At 50.4% G+C, this 15,928-nt stretch overlaps 1 protein-coding gene across 3 annotated transcripts; it reads left to right on the top strand.

Moving 5' to 3' along the window:
• The first annotated feature begins 4,858 nt into the window (after window positions 1–4,858).
• On the top strand, window positions 4,859–11,418 carry LOC112632580 (60S ribosomal protein L10). Of its 3 annotated transcripts, XM_025398301.1 has the most exons (3): window positions 8,818–9,536; window positions 10,909–10,911; window positions 11,398–11,418. In XM_025398301.1, exon 1 carries the CDS (start codon window positions 8,848–8,850, stop codon window positions 9,490–9,492), a length of 645 nt encoding a protein of 214 aa, XP_025254086.1. In that variant the 5' UTR covers window positions 8,818–8,847; the 3' UTR covers window positions 9,493–9,536; window positions 10,909–10,911; window positions 11,398–11,418. The 3 variants fall into 3 exon arrangements, with proteins under 3 accessions (XP_025254085.1, XP_025254086.1, XP_025254087.1); XM_025398300.1 differs by lacking the exons at window positions 10,909–10,911; window positions 11,398–11,418 and adding an exon at window positions 4,859–4,884 and having other exon boundaries at window positions 8,811–9,550; XM_025398302.1 differs by lacking the exons at window positions 10,909–10,911; window positions 11,398–11,418 and having other exon boundaries at window positions 8,848–8,927; window positions 9,036–9,552.
• The last annotated feature ends 4,510 nt before the right edge of the window (window positions 11,419–15,928 follow it).

Below are 15,928 nucleotides of genomic sequence, written 5' to 3'. Positions count from 1 at the left end.
GGCGGGCGCCTGTAGTCCCAGCTACTCGGGAGGCTGAGGCAGGAGAATGGCGTGAACCCAGGAGGCGGAGCTTGCAGTGAGCTGAGATCCGGCCACTGCACTCCAGCCTGGGCGGCAGAGCGAGACTCCGTCTCAAAAAAAAAAAAAAAAAAAGACAGATGTGGAAAATGGTCAGCCTATCCATCAGTATTGCAACAAATGAGAAAGAATATTTGACAAAAAGACTAAGGGTGTGGCCGGGCGCGGTGGCTCAAGCCTGTAATCCCAGCACTTTGGGAGGCCAAGGCGGGTGGATCACGAGGTCAGGAGATCGAGACTATCCTGGCTAACATGGTGAAACCCCGTCTCTACTAAAAATACAAAAAATTAGCCGGGCACGGTGGCGGGCGCCTGTAGTCCCAGCTACTTGGGAGGCTGAGGCGGGAGAATGGCGTGAACCCGGGAGGCGGAGCTTGCAGTGAGCCGAGATCACGCCACTGCACTCCAGCCTGGGAGACACAGTGAGACTCCGTCTCAAAAAAAAAAAAAAAAAAAGACTAAGGGTGTGGTCATCAACCAGTGGAAAAGGAGATTTGTGCGCGTGTGAACCTCGGACTCTATCAGCCACCGAGTGGGAACACTGCAGCTTAAACTGCAGGGAAAGGAGATGGGAAGGAATGAAGAAATGAAGGAATTGGACTTCTTGGATTTTACGGGTCAGGACCATAGAGCTGCTCTATGCAAACGTGCTCCATTCTTCAAGACAGTGGAAGAAAGACCCCAAAGGTGAATCTGAGCTCATCAGTGCTGCCTCCCTGATTTCAAAAGGGGGCCATCACCTCACTTTCAGCAAACCAGAGGACCTTTGCCCAAAGCCATGGGGGCCTGCCCCTGACCAGCAGAGCCCTGGGGATGGAACCTCTGCCTGGCAGAGCTGCATGGGTGGCGTTGCCGCCTCAGTGCACCTGGCAGAAGGAGCACAGAGCCAAAGAGGACTATTTTGGCTTGGAGTTTTCCTTGGAGTTTTCTCTGGAGTTTTCCAAGTCTGGGTTTCAACTTGCTTGGATCCATCGCTTCCTTCTTCCATATTTCTCCCTTTTGGGATGGGAATGTCTATCTTCTGCCTGTCCCACCATTTTTGTTTGTTTGTTTGTTTGCTTTTGAGACAGTCCTGCTCTGTCGCCCAGGCTGAAGTGCAGTGGCATGATCTTGGCTCACTGCAACTTCTACCTCCCGGGTTCAAGCAACTATCCTGCCTCAGCCTCCCTAGTAGCTGGGATTATAGGCACCCACCAGTATGCCCAGCTAATTTTTGCATTTTTAGTAGAGACGGGGTTCCACCATGTTGCCCTGGCTGGTCTCAAACTCCTGACCTCAAGTGATCTGCCCACCTTGGCTTCCCAAAGTGCTGGGATTACAGGCATGAGCCACCAGGCCCAGCCCCCATCATTGTATTTTGGAAGCACATAACTTGTTTGGTTAAAAGGCCTTGTGGCTGGAGGGGAGTTTTGCCTTGTATGAATTGTTCCCTGAGTCTCACCTGTATCTGATTTAGACGATATTTAGATGAGACTTGGACCTCACACCTTAGAGTAGAACCTGCAGCAAGCCTAAGGCATGCAAAGCTGTTGGGATGGAATGAATGTATTTTGCATGGGAAGAATAGATAAATTTGGGGAGGTTGGGATGGAATGTTTGTGTGTCCCCACAATTCCTATGTTGAAGTCTGATCTCCAGTGTGATGGTATCTGGAGGTGGGGCCTTTGAGAGGTGATCATCATCAACTGACGCCAACAGGGACTAGCGTCCTTTGAGCGTCTCCAGAGAGCAAGCCTCTCGGCTCTCCACCATGTGAGGGTGCACTGAGACGCTGAGAAGGGTACAAGCTGGAAGAGGGCGCCCACAAGAACCCAAGCATGCTGGCATCCAGATCTCAAACTTCCAGCCTCCAAAACTGTAAGAAGTAAATTCCTGTTGTTTACAAGCCACGTAGTCTATGGCACTTTGTTATGGCAGCCCATAGAGCTGCCATATGAGAGACCACGGCAGGTGAGTTAAATGAAGTCTCTCACTAGGGGAAGCCCTCGAGAAAGCTTCCTGGGGCTCAGAGTGTTGCTTCTATTCTACCTCTTGGGTGGTGTGTTGGGTCCAGGGGTGTGCACTTTCTTCTTATTTTTTTTTTTTAGTTGCATGTGTGATATATACATTCTTTTATACACACCCTGATATATGTACTGTTTTAATTTTTTTTTTTTTTTTGAGACGGAGTTTCGCTCTTGTCACCTGGGCTGGAGTACAATGGTACGATCTCTGCTCACTACAACCTCCATCTCCCGGGTTCAAGTGATCCTCCTGTTTCAACCTCCTGAGTAACTGGGATTACAGGTGGCTGCCACTATGCCCGGTTAATTTTTGTATTTTTAGTAGAGACGGGGTTTCACCATGTTGCCCAGGCTGGTCTTGAACTCCTGACCTCAAGTGATCCACCCACCTCAGCCTCCCAAAGTTCTGGAATTACAGGTGTGAGCCACTGCGCCCAGCCTGCACTCTTGTAATATTAAAAACATTTATTTATTATTTATTTATTTTGAGATGGAGTCTTGCTCTGTCACCCAGGCTGGAATGCAGTGGCATGATCTTGGCTCACTGCAACCTCTTCCTCCCGGGTTCACGCCATTTTCCTGCCTCAGCCTCCCGAGTAGCTGGGACTACAGGCGCCTGCCACCACGCTTGGCTAATTTTTGTATTTTTAGTAGAGACGGGGTCTCACCATGTTAGCCAGGATGGTCTCAATCTCCTGACCTCGTGATCTGCCCACCTCAGCCTCCCAAAGTGCTGGGATTACAGGTGTGAGCCATAGCACCCAGCCTAAAAACATTTAATATTAAACAGTAAAGCAGATGCTCACACGCACAGACTTGCATATGTGCCTGCACCGGCACAGGTGTACACACAGGTGTGTCCAGCCTCTCTCAGGAGCTCTGCCAGCAGGTGTCAGTGGGACCCAGCTGCCTGCATATTCTGCAAAGATTGTTCAGATGATTCTCACAGCCCCCGAAATTGAGACCTCCTGCTCTACAACAAAAGGTGCTTGTGCTCCCAAATCATTTCCCCTCAGGTTTCCCAAAATGAAGGATAATTGAAACACATCATTTGCTCTTTGCATGAGAAGCCAAAGTGAGTAATGTGCTGTACGAGGCTAGAAGTCATGAAGAGGCTGATGAATGTAATCTCATACATTAAAACCTTTCGCAAATTCATATGAATCTGCATTGTAATGTTCGTATTTTATAAAATGCGGTGTGGGGTTCAGAAACAGTTTGCAAAATGAATGTCCTGCCTCAATAAACCAGGCACATTTTTTTTTCAGCTTAAAAAACAGGAAAGCCGGCCGGGCCCGGTGGCTCAAGCCTGTAATCCCAGCACTTTGGGAGGCTGAGACGGGTGGATCACGAGGTCAGGAGATCGAGACCATCCTGGCTAACATGGTGAAACCCCGTCTCTACTGAAAAATACAAAAAACTAGCTGGGCGAGGTGGTGGGCGCCTGTAGTCCCAGTTACTCCGGAGGCTGAGGCAGGAGAATGGCGTGAACCCGGGAGGCGGAGCTTGCTGTGAGCTGAGATCCGGCCACTGCATTCCAGCCTGGGCCACAGAGCGAGACTCTGTCTCAAAACAAAAACAAAAACAAAAAAAAAACCCAGGAACGCCAGAAGCAGTGGCTCACACCTATAATCCCAACACTTTGGGAAGCCAAGGCAGGTGGATCACTTGAGGTCAGGAGTTCGAGATCAGCCTGGCCAACACAGTAAAACCCTGTCTCCATTAAAAATACGAAAAATCAGCTGGGCATGGTGGTGCACGCCTGTAATCCCAACTACTCAGGAGGCTGAGTCAGGAGAATCACTTGAGCCCGGGAGGCGGAGCTTGCAGTGAGCTGAGATCGCACCACTGCACTCAGCCTGGGCGACAGAGGAGACTCCGTCTCAAGAAAAGAAAAAACAGCTCTGAGCCGAGTTCCCACAAAGCAGCACTGTCTGTCTGTTCAGAGCCAGGGCTTCTTGACAAGCCACTTCATTTTCCTGAGTGTCAATGTATTTATCCGTAAAATTAAAGTTTACTTTTAAGTTTTAAAAAATGGCCTGGGGTGACAACTGCCCCACCCCCTAGGACAGGGCCTGTGCCCCTCAAATCTGCCTGCTCCCCAGCATAACCACCATCCCTACTAGTATGTCTGTGACCCCTGGGCCTAGGGAGCTAGGGTGACTGTGGGCAGCTCTAGGCCCCTTCTCCCCTCCACTGTATAGGGGCAGCCTCGGAGCCCTTCACTCCTCAGGCCTGGGCTGGTGTCCCTCCGTGACTGCTGTGGGGGCTGGGGACGCATGCCACCCTCATGGGGTGGGCACGCCAGCCGGGGAGCCAGAAAGAACATGAGATAAAGATGGGTTGAGTGCAGGGTGGACTCAGGGTGGCAGGGAGGAGCTGCTGGCCGTTTGTGCTGGGTGGCCTCTCCAAGATGAAGTCAGAGCAGAGAAGGCTGAGGCCCTGCCACATGGGATCTGGAGGAAGTCTCCAGGCAGGGGCAGTAGATGAGAGGGCACCAAGGCAGGAGTGGCCTCAGGGGACAGCAGGGGGACCCGAGTGGCACCTCAAGGGTGAGGAGCAGGGAGGTGGGTGGTTGGGCAGATCCCCAGGCCTCTCCATGCTCCAGAAGGGATCCCCCCCTGGCCTTGTGTGCACCAGGTGAGGGGCCAGGCCAGGCGGAGGCTCCTCCTGTAACACAAGCAAGGTGACCGCGGCAGGGGCCGGGTGGCTGCAGGTTAGGTGTTATTGGATTCTGCATAGGTGTAGAAAGTTAGGGCATTGAGACTTCCTGGCCCCGGCTGTGAGAGAAAGACAGGGGGTCGTGGAGAGCTCCAGGGCCTTTGCCTGAGCACTGGTGGTGGGGACCAATGCCACTGGGGCGGGTGGAGACAGATCTGCATTCCTGGCATCAGAACAGCAGTCCTTTGCGCACAGCCCCAGGTGGATGGGAACTGGCGGTCCGGGAGCCGTGGGGGCTGCAGCTTAGGGAGAAGCCCCCACACAGTGAGGATGCACATGGCCAGGCCAGGACTGGGTGCTGAGCTCCAGAAGGAACCCGAGGGAGACCAGAAGTGGGGCCAGCAGAGAGAGGAAACCAGGAGATGTTGGGGAGCCTGGCAGCAGTAGGAGGGGGGACTGCGGCCGAGCTGCCCCTCCCCACCCCAGAGGACAGCTTAAGGGACTTAATCTCTAGGAGGTCATGGGTGACCTTGACCACAACAGCATCAGCTTGTGGCAGAACGGCAGTGATCACGGGGGCGGTTCCTCTGTGGAGTTTGCAGAAAAGGGGAGCTGAGCTTGCCGGGGATAGCGGGTTACAGGAGGGGGATTTAGAGTGAGCAAAATTGCAGGATACCTGGGGGCTACTAGGGATGGCTCTGAAGAGAGGGGAAAGCTGAAGTTCCCAGGAGAGGACTCAGCAGAAGGGAAGGGAGCCCGGGGGGCCAGGGGAGGAGCCGTCTGGAAGGAAGGAGACAAGAGATGGGGGGAATGGGAAGGGGAGGAGGGAGGCAGGGTGGGTAGGGGAAAGGAGGGGGAGGTGGGAGGGGACCCTTGGGAAAGGAGGAAGAGTTAGGTGTTGGGGGAGGCGGGAGTGGGGGATTCATAGGAGGCGGGAGGGGCTGCCTGTAAGGACTTGGACTCAGCCAGGCGCACAAACAGTAACCAAGGAATGATCTCAGGCCCGACTTTTACAACCACTTCAGAACAAAACCAAAGACAGTAAACACAGTGAAGTCATCCAGTGCATGTGAAGGAGAAAAAAAATATTGCTTTCTTCATCCAAACAGTGAATGTTCTTAGCATTTCTGAGAAACTCCGGTCACTGCGGATACCAATCAGGGAGTGCCTCCTGGAAGAGGTGGGAGTACAGGCAGAAATCAGCCAGGTAGAGGGGAGGTGGGCTGACCAAAGGCCCCAGATGGAGGAGGAGGAGGAGTGGACAGGCCAGTGTGGGGAGGGTCTGCGTCTGCTGGGAGCAGAGAGAAGCCCCATCACATCCGCTCCTTCCTTGGGAGGTCTCATCTTCCTAGGGGGAGCAGCGCCCCCATCCTGCTCCTCCCACCTCCCTGCAGCCTGCACCTGCCCATCAAGAAGCCTTACCCCGTCTTAAGCGCACGCTTGGGTGTACGTTGGTCTCTGCCACCGGCCGCAGTTGATCTCTGCCGGCTCCGCGAGGGAGAGTCCTGCTGTGTTCAGCTCTTCATTGTGTTTCCAGACCCAACACAAAGCATAAATATATGGATGAATAATAGAAATGGATGGATGGATGGATGCATGGATGGATGGATGGATAGATGGGCAGATGGATGGGTGAATGAACAGATAGGTGGGTAGGTGGATAGATGGATACGTGCATGAATAGAAGGATAAGCGAATTCATGGACAAATGAGTAGATGTGTGACTGGATGCATGGATAGATGCGTGTGTAGCTGAACATGAGTTCAACCCTATTTTCTCAGGACTGGGTTGTTGTATTTTACACCCCCAAAAGACCTTTATCCAAATATCTCTCTCACATTACTTTTCTCTTTCTCTTTGTTCTCTAGAAGTTCTTGCCTGTAACCTTTATTTCTGGACATAATTACAAATAACCTTACATTGTTATTTAAATTCTTCATGTTTACACATTTAGCTTATAAATAATTCAATAGGCTAATGCTGCCTTTGAACCACAGACTCACTACCAGAGTGATAAATCAACCATGTTTGAGCCTCTGTGGACTTGGCAATGTTCTAATCATTAAGATAACGAGGCCAGGCGTGGTGGCTCACGCCTGTAATCTCAGCACTTTGGGAGGCCGAGGAGTTCAAGACCAGCCTGGGCAACATAGTGAGACCCTGTCTCTACAAAAATAAAAATATCAGCCGGGCATGGTGGTGGGCGCCTGTAATTCCAGCTACATGACAGGTTGAGGCAGGAGAATGACTTGAACCCGGGAGGTGGAGGTCGCGCCATTGCACTCCAGCCTGGGCGACAAACGTGAACCTCCATCTCAAATAAATAAATAAATCAGTTGGGCATGGTTGCACATGTCTGCAGTCTCAGCTACTCAGACGACTGAGGCAGGAGGATTGCTTGAGCCCAGGAGGTCGATGCTGCAATGAGCCGTGACCACACCCCTACACTCCAGCCTGGGCTACAGATGAGATCCTGTCTCAGAAAAAAAAAAAAGAAAAAAAGACCAAGTGTTCTACTTGAGCTCTTCTTGGGGACGGGGCCCGCTCTGGGATGCATTCTGCAGAGATGTCCCTGCCTGGTCTTCAGACATAAGGGGCCTCACTCAAACCCTTTGAAGCTCCCCATTGCCTCTTGCCCAGTCTCTCCTTGGCCCACGCATACCCGTGCCCCCACTTTAACCCTCCCAGCCTTATCTCACCCTACGCCACCTGCACCCCTGCCCCTCTAGCCACTCTGGTCTCCTTCTAGCTCCCCAGAGGTGCCATCTTTCCTTGTGCCACAGGACCTTTGCCATGCAGTTTCCTGTCTTTGCCTCATTAACCTCCATGCATTCTTCAATTTGGGGCTCAGCTGTCACTTCCTTGGGGTCCCTGTAGGGTCAGGCCTCATGCACCCTCTCCCTGTCTTCTATGTGCTTGCCTGGCTGCCCATCATTAGTCAGCCAGGTGAGTATCTCGTTTACTTCTCCTTTCCTCTGTCAACTGGATGCTCCATGAGGGCAACCCCAGCCTGGTTTCCCTCATCATGTACCTCCCAGAGTGAGGGGTATCTACAGAGCCCCAGAAAAGGGACTCCTGGGAAGGCAGGGGGGTGCCTGGCTGGACTCTACTGCCATTTGATGCCCTGAGGGGAGAGTGCATCAGGCTGCCCCATGCACCTGCCGGTCCCTACCTGCCTGGGATCAGGGTCAAGTCAACTTCTTACCCTGATTTGGCTTCCAGGAGAGACAGCCCACGGACTCGGGTACAGAAGTAACCAGCACTCCAGGGAGCTCCATCTTGTGGAGTGGCATCTGAGGAGGCATCTGGTTTTGCCACCTGATGAAATCTGGTCATTTAAAAGTATGTGGCATACCAGCCTTGCTCCCGTTCTCACCATGTGATGTGTCTCCTCCCACTTCTTTTGTCACTGTGACTGGAAACTTCCTGAGGCCTCCCAAGAAGCAGATGCCACTATGCTTCCTGTAAAGCCTGCAGAACCATGAGTCAATTAAACTTCTTTCCTTATAAATGATGCAGTCTTGGTGAGGTGCGGTGGCTCGTGCCTGTAAAGTTGACGAAGACCTAGCCTGGCATGTGCTCATAAGAGCCAGCCTCTCACCACAGGAGGCCATCAAGGTCAGGAAGACTCCAGGGAGTCCTGCTATGGGGAGACAGGATCCTTACAGGCTTTTCTGGGAACGCTGGAGCATGCTGGGCCCTCCCCATCCCCATAGCCACACAAGGCCTTACATGTGCTGGTGTGCTGAGTTCCAGAACCCCAGTGAGGGGCCCAGGAGCAGGAGGCAATAACCTAGGTGGGGAAGGAATGGCCAGGGAGGCAGCAGTTGCCTCTACTCAATGGCACATCAGTCCCAACTGCCAGTCCCCAACTGAGCAACCCAGCAAGTCACTTTTCTTCTCTGAACCCCATCTATAAAAAGAGAGGGACTTGGCTGGGCGCGGTGGCTCAAGCCTATAATCCCAGCACTTTGGGAGGCCGAGATGGGCGGATCATGAGGTCAGGAGATCGAGACCATCCTGGCTAAAACGGTGAAACCCCGTCTCTACTAAAAAAATACAAAAAGCTCCCTTCGGCGCGCCACTGAAGATCCTGGTGTCGCCATGGGCCGCCGCCCCGCCCGTTGTTACCGGTATTGTAAGAACAAGCCGTACCCAAAGTCTCGCTTCTGCCGAGGTGTCCCTGATGCCAAGATTCGCATCTTTGACCTGGGGCGGAAGAAGGCAAAAGTGGATGAGTTTCCGCTCTGTGGCCACATGGTGTCAGATGAATATGAGCAGCTGTCCTCTGAAGCCCTGGAGGCTGCCCGAATTTGTGCCAATAAGTACATGGTAAAAAGTTGTGGCAAGGATGGCTTCCATATCCGGGTGCGGCTCCACCCCTTCCACGTCATCCGCATCAACAAGATGTTGTCCTGTGCTGGGGCTGACAGGCTCCAAACGGGCATGCGAGGTGCTTTTGGAAAGCCCCAGGGCACTGTGGCCAGGGTTCACATTGGCCAAGTTATCATGTCCATCCGCACCAAGCTGCAGAACAAGGAGCATGTGATTGAGGCCCTGCGCAGGGCCAAGTTCAAGTTTCCTGGCCGCCAGAAGATCCACATCTCAAAGAAGTGGGGCTTCACCAAGTTCAATGCTGATGAATTTGAAGACATGGTGGCTGAAAAGCGGCTCATCCCAGATGGCTGTGGGGTCAAGTACATCCCCAATCGTGGTCCTCTGGACAAATGGCGGGCCCTGCACTCATGAGGGCTTCCAATATGCTGCCCCCACTTAATACTCACCAATAAATTCTACTTCCTGTCCACCTAAAAAAAAAAAAAAAAAAAAAAATACAAAAAGCTAGCCGGGCGTGGTGGCGAGCGCCTGTAGTCCCAGCTACTCAGGAGGCTGAGGCAGGAGAATGGTGTGAATCCAGGAGGCGGAGCTTGCAGTGAGCTGAGATCCAGCCACTGCACTCCAGCCTGGGCGACAGAGCGAGACTCCATCTCAAAAAAAAAAAAAGAGAGGAACTTGGCAATTAAGCAAGAAGACACAATAAAGGCATCTATATTGAAAAGGAAGAAGTAGGCTGGGCACAGTGCTCACGCCTGTAATCCCAGCACTTTGGGAGACCGAGGCCGGCAGATCACCTGAGGTCAGGAGTTCGAGATAAGCCTGACCAACATGGAGAAACTTCATCTCTACTAAAAATACAAAATTAGCCGGGCATGGTGGTGCATGCGTGTAATCCCAGCTACTCAGGAGGCTGAGGCAGGAGAATCACTTGAACCCGGGAGGCGGAGGTTGCAGTGAGCCAAGATCACGCCATTGCACTCCAGCCTGGGCAACAAGACACCAAGAGTGAAACTCCATTTCAAAAAGAAAGAAAAGAAAAGGAAGAAGTAAAGTCATCTCTATTTGCAGATGACATAACCTTGTACATAGAAAATCCTAAGGAAGCCACTGAAAAAATATTAGAACTAGCACTTTGGGAGGCTGAGGTGTGAGGATTGCTTGAGCCTAGGAGTTCAAAACTATCCTGGGCAACATAGCAAGACACCGGCTCTACAAAAAAAAATAAAAAATTAGCCAGGCATGGTAGCACATGCCTATAGTCCCAGCTACTTGGGAGGCTGAGATAGGAGAATCACCTGAGCCTAGTAGCTCAAGGTTGCAGTGAACTGTGATCACACTACTGCACTCCAGCCTGGGTAACAGAGCCAGACCCTGTCCCAAAATAAATAAATAGTAACTATTAGAGCTAACAAATGAGCACAACAGGGCTACAGGTTATAAGATCAATATATGAAAATCAATTGTGTTTCTATACAGCAGCAATCAGCAAACCAAAAGTGAGATGAAGAGAAAAATTCCATAATACTTAGGAGTCAACTTAACAAAATAAGTGCAAAACACATATTCTGAAGACTACAATACACTGTTGAAAAAATTTTTTAAAGACCTACAGAAATGGAAAAACATCCTATGTTCATGGATTAGAAGCCTGAATATTTTTAAGATGACATTACTGCCCAAACTGGTTTTTATTTGCATTTCCCTGATGCCACTGGTATGGTAGATTCAACACAATCCCTATCAAATTCCCAATTATCTTCTTTGCAGAAATTGACAAACTGTCCTTAAATTCATACGGAAAGGCAAGTAATCCAGAATAAACAAAGCAATCTTGAAAAAGAAGAACAAAATTAGAGAACTCATACTTTCCAATATCAGAACTCACTACAAAACTACAGTAATCAGGACAGTGTGGTGCTAGAATAAGGATAGACATACACATCAATGGAATAGAACAGAGAGACCAGAAAGAAACTCTCACATTTATGGGCAACTGGTTTTTGACAGGGGTACCAGGCACATCCAATGGGAATTTGTTGAAACAGTCTTTTCAACAAATGGTGCCCAGAAAACTGAGTATCAACATGCATAAGAATGAAGTTGGATACTACCTCACACTATATACAAAAATTAACACAAAACTAATTGATATAGCTTGTATATTTGTCCCTGTCCAAATCTCATGTTGTATTGTAAACCCCAGCGTTGGAGGTGGGGCCTCATGGGAGGTGTTTGGGTAATGGAGGTGGATCTCTTATGGCTTGGTGCTCCAGTCTGGTGTGCCACTGCACTCCAGCCTGGGTGACAGGGCAAGACTCTGTCTCAAAAAAAAAAAAAAAAATTACACAGTCTCAGGTATTTCCTTTTTTTTTTTTTTTGATACGGAGTCTCGCTCTATCGCCCAGCGGGGAGTGTAGTGGTGCAATCTCAGCTCACTGCAAGCTCCACCTCCTGGGTTCACGCCATTCTCCTGCCTCAGCCTCCCAAGTAGCTGGGACTACAGGCGCCCGCCACCACGCCTGGCTAATTTTTTGTATTTTTAGTAGAGACAGGGTTTCACCGTGTTAGCCAGGATGGTCTCAATCTCCTGACCTCGTGATCCACCTGTCTTGGCCTCCCAAAGTGCTGGGATTACAGGCGTGAGCCACAGTGCCCAGTCAGTCTCAGGTATTTCTTTATAGTAATGCAAGAACAGCCTAATACAGAAAATTGTTGCCAAGGAGTGGGACATTGTTATAAAGATACCCGAAAATGTGGAAGTAACTTTGGAACTGGGTAACAGACTGAGGTTGGTAGAGTTTGGAGGGCTCAGAAGAAGACAGGAAGATGAAGAAAGCTTTGAAACCTCTTAGAAACAGGTTAAATGGTTGTGACCAAAATGTTGATAACGATAGGCACAATGAAGTCCAGGCTGCCAAGGTCAGAGAAGGAAATGAGGAACTTATTGAGAACTGGAGCAAAGGTCACCATTGTTACGCCTTAGCAAAAAACTTGGCTGTATTCTGTTCATGCCCCAGGGATCCATGGTAGTTTGAACTTCATAGTGATGATTTAGAGTATCTGCTGGAAGAAGTTTCTAAGCAGCAAAGCATTCAAGAAGTGACTGGCTGAGGCCGGGCACGGTGGCTCATGCCTGTAATCCCAGCACTTTGGGAAGCCGAGGCAGGTGGATCACGAGGTCAGGAGATCTAGACCATCCTGGCTAACATGGTGAAATCCCGTTTCTACTAAAAACACAAAAAATTAGCCGGGCGCCTGTAGTCCCAGCCGCTTGGGAGGCTGAGGCAGGAGAATGGCGTGAACCCAGGAGGCGGAGCCTACAGTGAGCTGAGATCACGCCACTGCACTCCAGCCTGGGTGACGATATGAGACTCCATCTCAGTAAAAAAAAAAAAAAAAAAAAATGTAGTGAATTAACACTTTGAGGAAGTATAAGGGAAAGCATGTTTGTGTTTCGCAATGTGAGAAGGACATGAGATTTGGGAGCGGTCGGGGCCGAATGTTACAATTTGGATATTTGTCCCTGCTCAAATCTCATGTTGAATTGTAATGTCCAGTGTTGGAGGGAGGCCTGGTGGCAAGTGTTCGGGCCATGGGTCCCAAACACCTCCTAATTGGTCCCTCATGGCTTGGTACTGTGTTTGTGACAGTGAGTTCTTGTGAGAGCTGGTCATTTAAAAGTGTGTGACACGTCCTCCCCCCTCCCTCCTTCCCTCTGCTCCCATTCTCTCCATGTGATGTGTTTGCTCCCCTTTCTCCTTCCGCCACGATTGGAAGCTTCCTAAGGTGTCCCCAGAAGCAGATGCTACTATGCTTCCTGTAAAACCTACAGAACTGTGAGCCCATTAAACTTACTTTCTTATAAATTACGGTCTCAGGTATTCCTGTAAAGCAATGTAGGAATGGTCTAATATATTAATCAAAGACCTAAATGTAAGGGCAAAAACTGTAAAACTCTTAGAAGAAAATAGGCATAGACCTTGGATTAGGCAATGGGTTTTTAGATATGACATCAAACACAAGCAACAAAAGAAAAAATAGGTAAGTTGGAGATCATCAAATTAAAAAACGTTTGTTCTTCAACAGATGACATTAGGTCCAGTGCAGTGGTTTGTGCATGTAATGCTGAGGATGGAGGATCACTTGAGCCCAGGAGTTCAAGACTAATCTGGGAAATACAGCAAGACCCTATCTCTACGAAAAAAAAAAAAAAAAATCCAGGTGCCATGGCATGCACCTGTAGTCCCAGCTACTCAGGAGGCTGAGACAGGAGGATTGCTTGAGCCCAGGAGATCAAGGTTGCAGTGAACTATGATCGTGCCACTGAATTACAGCCTGGTGACAGAGCAATACTCTGTCTCAACAACAACAACAACAACAAGACAGTTGGGTGTGGTTGTTCATATCTATAATCCCAGCACTTCAGAAGACTGAGACAGGAGGATCACTTGAGGCCAGGGGTTGGCAACATAGTGAGATCCCATCTAGCCAGGCATGGTGGCTGGCATGGTGCACATGTCTGTGGTCCTAGCTACTCATGAGACTGAGGTAGGAGGATCCCTTGAGCCCAGGAGGTCGAGGCTGCAGTAGCTGTGATTGTACCACTACACTCCAGCCTGGATGACAGAGCAAGACTTATCTCAAAGAAAAAGAGGCCCTTATTGGCTCATGTCTGAAGAATGCAACAAGGGCACAGGTGAATTTAGCCTCCAAATTGCCTCTGGAGGTCTGTCTCTGTCCACTTTGGGGCAACATCCCCCCCAACCTACCCCCAGCAGCTCCAGGCTTGCAGCTGCCATCCAGGCAGCCCAAAGGAGGTGGAGGTGGGCAGGGGGGAAGCTCTATCCGTGCAGGGCAGCAAAAGTCCCAGGCCATCCTCCCATTGACCCGGCTGGGATCACATGACCACATCTGAGCCAATCACAGTGATTTTGTCCATCTGGGCATGGGGGAGGAGTGAATTTTGCCCTTCCCCCAGCCTTTCAGACAGTTTTCATATCTCTTGGGGACTGAAGTTTACAACAGGGGCAGGGCTGCTGTAGAATTCCTAGGGCTGGGACAAGGAAGAATGGCAAACCGGAAGTGAAAGCTGGCCCTTCTTGCTGTGGGTGCTTAGGTGTCGGGAGGGTATTTGGCCCCAGAACAGACAGCCCCTCATGCCAGCTCCATTGGGGAGATCTGTCATGAGTGCCTCACTTGCCATGAAGGCTGTCAAAGGCCAAGAGCTGCACACATATTGGGCTCCAGAAACTGACATTGGAAATGAAATCCTGGGGTGGGGCTGGGGGCGGGGTGGGGGGGAGGGGGAGGGGGAGCTGTTGGGGAGTGGGGATGATTCATGGATACAAAAATATAAATAGATAGAATGAGTAAGATCTAGTTTTTGTTTTTTTGTTTTTTGTTTTTTTGAGATGGAGTCTTACTCTGTTGCCCAGTCTGGAGTGTGATGGTATAGTCTTGGCTCGCTGCAACCTCCACCTCTTGGGTTCAAATGTTTCTCCTACCTCAGGCTCTTGAGTAGCTGGGATTACAGGCGCTGGCCACCACGCCCAGCTAATTTTTGTATTTTTAGTAGAGACAGATTTCACCATGTTGGCCAGGCTGGTGTTGAACTCCTGGCCTCAAGTGATCTGTGTGCCTCGGCCTCCCAAAGTGCTGGGATTACAGGAGTAAGCCACCGTGCCTGGCCAGATCTAATATTTGATAGCACAACAGAGTGACTACAGTCAACAATAATTTATAATGTATTAAAAAATAACCAGCCAGGCACAGTGGCTCACGTCTATAATCCCGGCACTTCGGGAGGCTGAGGCAGATGGATCGCAAGGTCAGGAGTTCAAGATAAGCCTGGTCAACATGGTGAAATTCCGTCTCTACTAAAAACTACAAAAATTAGCCAGGTGTGGTAGCACATGCCTGTGGTTCCGGCTATTCGGGAGGCTGAGGCAGAAGAATCACTTGAACCCGGGAGGCGGAGGTTGCAGTGAGCTGAGATCGTGTCGCTGCACTCCAGCCTGGGCGACAGGGTGAGACTCCGTCTCAAAAAAAATAAAAAATAACTAAAATAGTATAATTGGAATGTTTGTAACACAGAAAAATGATAAATGCTTGAGATGACGGAAACCTCATTTACCCTGATGTGATTATTTAGATGCTACATGCCTGTATCAAAGTACCTTATGTACCCCATGAATATATACAACTACTATGCATGCATAAAAAAACCTTTTTCAATGAAATGAGACCAGGCAGCTCATGCCTGTAACCCCAGCACTTGGGGAGGTGAGGGTGGGAGGATCACTGGAGCCCAGGAAAACAGTGAGACCCCACCTCTCTCGCTCAAAAAAAAAAAAAAAAAAAAAAAAAAGCTGGGTGTGGTGGTATGTGCTTGTATAGTCCCAGCTACTCAGAAGGCTGAGGTGGAAAGATTGCTTGAGTCTGGGAAGTTGAGGTTGCAGTGAGCTGTGATCACGCCACTGCACTCTGCACTCCAGCCTGGGCAACAGACTGAGACTCAGGCTCAAAAAAGGGGAGGGGGGAGGACCCCCTCCACCTCCCCTGGAGCTGCACCTGGACGTGTTGGCCCCACCGCCTGCCTCTCTTCACTGCTCCCAGCTCCTCTGCAGCCCCATAAGAGGCGCCGCTCGGGGCCCTGACTCCAGCCCAGCCCCGTGTGCCCTTCCCGTGAGAAGACCTGCCATCATCAGTCTCAGCACCCTCCTTCGTGCCCCAAATGCAGATTCCCAGGACAGAACTAGCTGGCCCAGCCTAGGGACTGGTTCCCCTGGCCAGGTGACCATCTCTTCCAATCAGTGGTGACAAAGGATATGGCCAGGCAGCACACCCA

This window comes from Theropithecus gelada, chromosome 10, assembly GCF_003255815.1.
Source record: "Theropithecus gelada isolate Dixy chromosome 10, Tgel_1.0, whole genome shotgun sequence".
Taxonomy (NCBI): Eukaryota; Metazoa; Chordata; class Mammalia; order Primates; family Cercopithecidae; genus Theropithecus; species Theropithecus gelada.
The sequence above is the reverse complement of the archived record's forward strand: the minus strand, read 5'-3'. Positions and strand labels throughout refer to the sequence as shown.

What these genes read in the sequence shown, in the direction of transcription:
- LOC112632580 (XM_025398301.1), top strand. Translation starts at nt 8,848, where the DNA reads ATGGGCCGCCGCCCCGCCCGTTGTTACCGGTATTGTAAGAACAAGCCG.